The sequence below is a fragment of the Austrofundulus limnaeus genome, unplaced genomic scaffold (assembly GCF_001266775.1).
Source record: "Austrofundulus limnaeus strain Quisiro unplaced genomic scaffold, Austrofundulus_limnaeus-1.0 Scaffold401, whole genome shotgun sequence".
Lineage (NCBI taxonomy): Eukaryota > Metazoa > Chordata > Actinopteri > Cyprinodontiformes > Rivulidae > Austrofundulus > Austrofundulus limnaeus.
This window is the reverse complement of record NW_013952803.1, coordinates 393,465-402,368: the sequence shown is the minus strand read 5'-3', so window position 1 is coordinate 402,368 and position 8,904 is coordinate 393,465. Positions and strand designations below refer to the sequence as shown.

The window sequence follows — 8,904 nt, the reverse complement described above, 5'->3', positions numbered from 1 at the left end:
ACTGGTTTAATAGTGACCAAATAGCTGTTGGTTAGTAACTCACAGGAGCATCACAAGCTTGAGGATGCATTGGAAAAAACTAATACTAGAACTAATAAAAACTAAACTAAACTAAAACTAAGCATTAAAAATGCAATAATAACTAATAAAAACTAGCAAAACCACGCTAGAAACTAAATAAAGCTAACTGAATTAAAAGAAAAAAGTCATAACGAAATAAAACTAAACTATAAGGAAAAATCCAAAACTATTATAATCTTGGTGTAGACAACAAACTTTAAAATATTAGATTGGGATTTATGAGACAGACCGACACAGAGCTTTAGTAATAATTGGACTGTTTGATGTGCATTAATATTCACCCCCTGAGTCGGTGCTTCTTTGTAAAACAGCTGCAGCTCAGTCAGACTGGATGGAGAGCGTGTGTAGGGTCAGGTTTTAGGTTTTGACATTCATCTGGTTCCTACAGGACTCCTTAGCAACTGCAAACTGACTTATTAAAGCGTTATGATGAATACTAATGCACTCCACACTGTTAAGATTTAATCTGTTGTGTTGGTCGGTCACAAAAAAGTTCTCACAAAAAATCAGGGAGGATGAAGATTTTTAAGCCCCACCTCTTTGGGTGGAGTTTATGTTCTTCCAGTGCAGAAGTGGGTTTTCTTTGTGTACTCCAGGTCCCTCCCACAGACCAAGAACTTTCATAAGGTTTATTGGTCTAAATTGTCCCTGGGTGTGAGGGTCATTTGTCTCTGAAGTGTTTTTTTTCTTCTGAAGTTCTAAGCACCCGTTGCTTTTCTGTTTCCTGTATTTCTTGTTGCGCAGCGTGTAACTGTGGTCCGAGGCTGTGTGAGCCCGTCACAGGGGACTGCATCTGTCCTCCCAGGACATTGCGCCCCGAATGCACCCAGTGTGAACCTCAGACGTTCGGCTGCCACCCACTGGTGGGCTGCGAGGTCTGCAACTGCTCTCATCCCGGAGTGGTCTCCTCTGACGTGAGCTGTGACACGTTCAGCGGACAGTGCAGGTACGTCACCATGAAGGAAGCAGCCATGACACATCAGAGCTAGGGATGCAAACAACTAATTTACTTACGATTAATCGTCACATAATGATTTATTACATTAAAACTCCTTCTATTTTATTAATTGAAAACATATGTTTAAACCTTATTTCAGTGTAGTTTTGCCTTCATCCAGTAGATGGCGACGCTGCTCTCAGCCTGGCCTCTACCACTAAAGGTGCGTTCACATCGAATGTGTTTTGAGCTGCAGGAGCAGCCAGTTTACATGGTGGATGCACCTCTAGGGGTCTTGCGGCGCATCAGGTCCGTTTAGAGCTTCGTGCAAGGAGCGCAGAAGGTGCGGCAGAGCATTTTCCGTGCATGTGGTGCGGCGAAAGCAGCCGACGCCCGAGTTCAAAAGTCTGATCTTTCGCCACTCGATGCGTCTTGACAACCAATCAGAGAGACTCATTTTTCCACGTGACAGTTTCCTGAATGTTGCCCACTAAATTGAAACAGACGGACAGGAGTTCTTTAGYTGAAATCGACCATCTGCAGTTGATGTTCTGGCTGGAGATATCAGCACYGATGTGGGTCAGCAGCTCGTTAAACTGACCGCGGTGTTAAACTGGGCTCGGGACGAAAAACAGTCCGTCAGCTCGCAGCTCCTGGAGTGATGAAACTAACCGAACAAACCGCCTCTAAATCATCTATTGAAATAATTATCTGGTGTGCGCAACATTCGCTTGCTCTTTAGTAAATAAAGCAAAGCCATTTTCTATATTTTATCTTTATTTCATCCACCGAAGACAGACCGGAAAAAACCAAGACGCTCCTCCCTCTTCAGACGCGCATGAACGTAGCATAATACTCTACCACGGCCTTGTTGAGCTGAGCAGAGAGCAGCGTTATAATTAAACGCATAAATCTTGTTTAGTTTTATTTGCGACACARTAATAATGGACTACACCKAACTCAAAGAAAAAGTACAGAAAGCTGTAATGGTGTATTCAGCAGTATGACGCTTAAAACAAGAGAGCAGGACAATTGAATGGTGTGCTAACTTTAGCTGTTAGCTTCTTCTTGTAGAGCTAATTTTCTGTGATAAAAACAAAACAAAAAGAGTTAGTCACTACAAATCATTAACATGAAGTTAATCTCACCTGTGTGACATAACCCGGTCAGTGAACAAATCAAATTAACATCAGCCCAGATAAAACCACAGGGAATGTAAACAAACACAGTTCCAGTATGTACTCATTTGTATATTTACCCCTCTCAGAGATATTTTATGTTTATAGTTTGTTTTTGAGTAAATCTTTCGATTAAAATGTTACCCTGTGTTTAAATGTTAGTTTTACATGTCTCTGTTCAGGGTGGATTAAGTGTTGTACTTTTTTGTTTCCTTTTTTCAAACTAGTAACCTAATAAATTCGTGTTTTGTTATATTTTATAAACATTTCCAAATTTAATAATGTGTGTGAAATTCACAATTTTCTGTTTTGTTCAGTCAGTGTGAAATACAGCTGGCCCAATAAATTTTATAAAATATAATACTTTACTTTTTTTATTTAGTGTTTAAAGAATTAGCCCTTCATGTTATAAAAAACCCTTGATTCAAGAGAAATGTCAGGTTTTTAAGAAAATGGCCACTTATCAATTAATCGTTAGTCAATCGATAAGTTCAATCAACTTTAGATGAATTCATTAATCGATAACTTGCATCGCTAATCAGAACCTCACACTATGATCCAAGTTCACTTCCTACTTTTTTATTTTTATTTTACATGGGCTGGTTTTATTCAGCACTTTGGTTTTATACCGATAATATATGTCTATAGCAGCAGAACTAAGGAATAATTCAGGAAACCTAAGTCTTAACTATTAGGATTCAGGGTTTCCCCCAGAAAACTGGCTAACCCCGGTGGTAGGACCACTTTGGCAGCCCACCAACAGCCATAAAAAATGACAAGACAAGACATGGCAAGAAATTTGAAAATAAGACATAATGTAATGTAATTACRTGTTATTGTAAAACATTTCTTTACAATAGTTAAACACCAACTATAGTGGGGATCACCAACCTTGGCAGAGAGCTACTTCAGGGTTACAGAGTAACACAAAGGACTACTTGTTTGATACAAATATAAATTTACATGGCTCACCTTTAATTATAGTATTAATAATAATAAATGTATAATGTGTATATACAGTATATGTTAAAAACTCCTCACAAAAAAGATCAATAATAATGGGCAATGGTTGATATGATAAATAGGTTTTAATAATAAGTGATTACAACTCAGATCTCAGAGTTAGTTTTAAAACCTTCTGGAGCTCTCTGTGTGACTCTAGCATGACTGGAAGGGTGGATACTTGTTTGTCTCTCTGTGTCCCTGTGATGGACTGGAGACCTGTCCAGGTGTCCTCTGCGTTCACCCAAAGGCTGCTGAGACAGACTCCAGCTCCCACCCTGACTCTGATTAGGAAGAAGGACAGGATGTATGGAGGATTTTTTTATAGCACAAAAAAAAGCTTAACCTGGCGGGGAGGCATGAATAGCCTGGCTGCCCGCCAGGCTTATAAAGTCTTCATTCTTCAGCCTCACAGAAACTGGAAGTTGGTTCCACAAGAGAGGAGCTTGATAACTGAAAGCTCTGCCTCCCATTCTTCTTTTAGGAACTCTAGAAATCACAAGTAAACCTGCAGTCTGAGAGCCAAGTACTCTGTTAGGAAACTATGGAACAATAAGATGAAGGGGTGTGTTTTATTTATTTATAAGCATAAAAGACAGAAGCTGAACAATAATGGAACAATAAAACTCAGCTTAAAGTAACTTTCAGCTGAAACTGGAGCTAATTTGACAGCAGTGTTGGTACGAGCCCTGATTTATCCTTACAGATTGTTTGGTCATGTTATTTGCTGAATGATTAACAGGAGGCTTTCTTTTTTTTTTCAGCTGTAAGAACAATGTTGTCGGTCGCCGGTGCGACCACTGCGCCCCTGGTTTCTATGGTTACCCCAACTGTAGGCCATGTGACTGTAACGAAGCGGGAACAGAGGAGGGCGTGTGTGACTCCTTCACAGGGCAGTGTCTCTGCAAGGTTAATGCACACACACACACACACACACACACACATCCTTGTATTTGCATCAAATTGCGGACTTTGTATTGACTTACATTAATTTTTATAACTGTATTTACGCCTAACCCAGACTTTTTCTCTAAAAGTAACCATTACTGGTCTGTAGTTAACCCTAACCTGAACCAAAACTTAATTCACAACATACCTCTAAACCTAACTAGTGAAGCACAGCAAAGCTGTAAACAAAGTGAGGACATTGAAGAGGTCCTCACTTTACATCAAAGACTTTGTTAGTAAGTATGGTGCAACTGGTCCTCACTCTGTAGTAAAAACAAGTACACACACACTGTGAACACCTTCACCTGGTCGTATGCCTTACCTGGCTGTACTCTCCACCTGCAGGAGAACGTCCAGGGTTCTCGATGCGATCAGTGCAGGATCGGTACATTTCACTTGGACCCAACCAACCCTAAAGGCTGCACCAGCTGCTTTTGTTTTGGAGCCACAGATCGCTGCCACAGCTCCAACAAAAGACGCACAGAGGTACACCTGTTGGATGTTTTCATTGTTTGTTTGTTTATCCTCTGCTGCTGAAAGGCCAAAGCGAAAGTTCTTTCTGTAACAACATCTGATCATGTTTCATTGAGAAAGAAATGACTGGAGTTACATCTAACACTGGCTGTGTCCAAAACGAGAGGCCGGTCCTCCGAAGGCCGAATTTGTCGGTCGCTTACGTCACAGCGCCGCGACGAAGGCYGTCCAAAACCAAAGACACCTCCGATGTGGCCGACAAATGCATCCTTCCTTTGGCTCGAATCAAAGGACTGGTCCAATGGATCCTTCCCGGCCCACCATATCCCATAATCAGTGGTGGGCACCAGCCCGCTAAAGCGCAAATACGCTAATTGTGGACCTAAATATTTTGTTTGCGCTTTTACGGTCTTACTAATTTTTATAATTCACAAGCGGACTTGTGCTTTCTTAAATTAAAATGCAGTACCGCTAATAACTAATTATCTACGAGTCATCATTATCTTGAACAGTGGAATGTATGGCTGTCAATGAATGACAACACACGTGATCTATCCAACAGCACCCCTCCCAGATAAAAACACTTATTGAGAAGGTATACATCCYTGCTGACTGTTGCATTCGGTCAAGGTTCTGATTTCCCACAATGCTTTGTGTCTGCTTACGTAGCAGGAAGGCAATAGCAAAAACAGTTAACGTTGGTAATCCATACTAAAATTTTGTATGTATTGATTTATTTTACTTTACACTCGGAGCTCCTTTTTAAAAAATAAATAAAGTTTAAACGCTGGAGCTCAATACTTGACGTAATTGGTCGAAGCAATCGGCCAATTAGAGACTCAGAAATAATTTAAAGATGTTATGCTGATGAAGACTGACATCTAGTGGTCARCTGGAGCAACTACATGGAAAACTTTAAAATCCAAGCTCTTATTTTGAAGGGAAGATAGTTTCTTGTTCTCCGTGCTTTCATTTCCCGTCACAAATCAAATCCATCATGTACCCAGAATGCATTGCTTTAGTTTTCCAATAAACAGTTTTACAATTACTTTTTTGATGCTTATTTAATGAAAAATCTACAACAAACAAAAGAAAAGGACAAAGAAGCAGCCGAACTAGCAATCCTCAACAACTTTTTAAAGAATCAGCCGAACTAGCAATCCTCAACAACTTTTTAAAGAATCAGCCGAACTAGCAATCCTCAACAACTTTTTAATTTTTACACCAGGAACTAAAGGTCTATTTCAGGAAATCACATCCCCAACAATCGGCGGTTGTAGAATTAAGTTGTAAAAGAGTTCATTCAGACACCGCTAGTTGGCAGTGTTGTTCATATATTGTACATGAATTGTTGCCAGGTAGTAAGTGTCAAATTGACCTTGCGCTTTAAAATTAGCTTCCGCTAGCATGAGCGCTTTTGAAGTTGCGAACCTAAATATTTTTATAAGCGCTTTACAAATTGCGGAGCTAAATTTTGGATTAACGCTGCCCACCACTGCCCATAATGCATTACGGGCCAACCAGAGTTTTTTTATGCTAGTAATGGTGGACGAAGAGACGAAAGAAGATGAAAAGAATACATTTTAAATAAAAATATGGCGGTATAAAAATGAAAAATTTCAAGCAGTTGTGTTGTTAATACTTTTGTCATTTGTATAGACGTGTTTTTAAATATTATTTTTGTCAGGAAAAAACAAACTTATATAGCGAAATAAACATGCACCTATGTTAGTTCTTCAAATATTACCTTTAAGTTAATTTTATTGTTTTGTGATGTTAAAAATGCTGACATATTGATATTTTTCTACTTTCGATCTAATTTTGCTTCTGTTTAGCGTCATCACTGTTGCTAGGTGACATGACTTACGCCGGGGTAAGGAAGGAAGGCTAGACCATCCAAATTCACAAACACTTTTTTCCAGTCGTCGTAGTCTAACAAGGACCCAGCAGCCCACCTTGACCGGCTAGGCTGGGTCCTTCGGAGGATCTGGCCTGCCATTTTGGACACAGCTAATGAAATCCATCTGGAACCACTGGACTGATTTTATTAACTATTGTTAGGTGTATAAATAACAGGATTAACAGCATATTTGAAATAAAAAAGCAGTCCAAAGGCTTCTATTCTTTTTATCATCCTCATGTCCCAGCAGGAAGTGCTGTGGTTTCATTTCTCAGCGTGAATAAAGATGATGGAAGTCCTTCACTAACAGCTTTAGGGTTATATTGTGCAGATGTGTGAAGTGCAGAAGGCTCTGACAGACTGAGTTCTGGTCAGCAGGTCTGTTTTTCTCTCATCATGTGTTGTAGATCATGGACATGGAGGGCTGGGTTCTGCTGGGAGCAGACAGACAGGAGGTCCCGGTCACGGTGTACCCTGATCAGGACCTTGTGGAGGCTGACCTCAGTGACGTTCCTGATGTCTACCAGGACCTCCACTGGCACGCACCTAACAAGTACCTGGGAGACAAGGTGAGGAGAAGGTTTCTCCAGGTTTAACTTTCACATACTGAGCAACCGTTTCATTGGTTAATAGCTGAGAATCTTCCTCAGCACACATTGGAAGGAGTAATTAAGCTCACGCTGTGAAATGTGGTAGTATTATCTGGGGACCCGTCCCCATGTAATAAATAAATTACTCCCTGACATCTGCTTTTTATGTGACACATTAACACGGGATAACCAAAGCCTGAGTTTTATGGTAAATGTAAATTGTAAATGGACCGTACTTATATAACACCTTTCTATCCATCCAGGACACTCAAAGCACTTTACACTTACAGACATTCACCCATTCATACTGACAATCACACACTGATGATGGCAAACTACATTGTAGCCACAGCTGCCCTGGKGCRCACTGACAGAGGTGAGGCTGCCATACACAGGCGCCACCGGACCCTCTGACCACCATCAGAAGGCAAGGCGGGTGAAGTGTCTCGCCCAAGGACACAACAGCATGTGGGCATGGCGGGGAGTCGAATCTGTGACTTGCGGGTCCCAAAGCCGGCTGCTCTACCACTACACTACAGCCTCCCCTACTTTTCACTGAGTTTTACTGAGATTTACGAACATCTCCTGGATGTGATGACTCTGCAACAGCCACACATCGTTCCAACAGGTTTACAACATTTCATAAGTTATAAAGTGTTCTGGCTACAAACAGAAAAATGTATATTTTTACCACACAGTGCAGGTCATGTGAGCCACCATTTGCATCTGATTTTGCTCCTTCTCTTCGGCCTATTCTTTTTGATGCCATATATTACGGGTCGGTAGGGTTTTGTCGGCCCACAGATTTTCAGTGCACTCCAGTCCAGCATCCATTCTTCACCAAAAGCAAATAAAATGCACCCAAGAAAGAAAAAAACACGTAATTATATGGGATTCAGCTCATTCCTTATCAAATCACAGAGATGCCAAGTCACATTGGATTAGTGTTATCACAGGACCTCAGAGTTCAGTGAAATATAGCAGGTAAATGCATGATATGGCTGATTCGCATGAGATCGACAACACAGGCAATCTCTGCAATTACAAATAGCATGGGGTCCCTAGGTAAAACTAATCCAGGCTTTACATGACGTTAGGCTTATTGTTTTCACAATTTGACCCAAAAGGCAGCATTTATCATCATAAACTGAGGAATGAAAAGAGATAAACTGTTTATCCTTCACCGATTTCTGTTTTTAGTTGCGGATTTTTTCCTTCCTGTTTACTTTAAATGTACTTCTCACGTCTCTGTGTTTCTGCAGGTCTCGTCTTATGGGGGATATCTGAGGTATCGTCTTCACACGCAGGCGATGAGAGGGGATGCACTGCCCCTGCCAGCTGAAGCTTCCAGGCCTGATATCATCCTGAAGGTCCAGAACTCAGAAATGATTACTGCTGACAACTTTCATACACGTTAATACTAGGGATGCACCGATATGAAAATTTCAGCTGATATCGATATCCAATATAATTATTGCTGTTATGGCGGATAACCGATATTTACCGATATTACACAAACGCACAAACTATATTATACATATACATACAAGCACGCTTGGGTCTTTTTTTGATACCGTAAAAAAACAACCAGACCTCTGACATGGCTCTACTTCAGTTATTCCTGGCTCTGCAGCTGCAGTATCACTATCATGATCAAACAGATGCTGCTCAACCAAMCATCTCYYCTCCCAAAACAGAAACACAAAGCTAAACGTTGTCAAATCAATATCGGRCGTTAATATTGGCCCAGTTTTACATATCATACCAATATTGATATATTATGCATCCCTAGTT

General features: G+C 40.6%; 1 protein-coding gene across 1 annotated transcript in view; it reads left to right on the top strand.

The window, feature by feature from the left end:
- The window catches only part of LOC106528741 (laminin subunit alpha-5), a gene marked incomplete in the record, with an annotated part of 162,169 nt that overhangs the window by 144,500 nt on the left and 8,765 nt on the right, over positions 1–8,904 (top strand). The window contains 5 exon segments of the mRNA XM_014023988.1: positions 826–1,027; positions 3,963–4,107; positions 4,492–4,632; positions 6,928–7,089; positions 8,373–8,480. Of these exon segments, the coding sequence (XP_013879442.1) occupies positions 826–1,027; positions 3,963–4,107; positions 4,492–4,632; positions 6,928–7,089; positions 8,373–8,480 (758 nt within the window).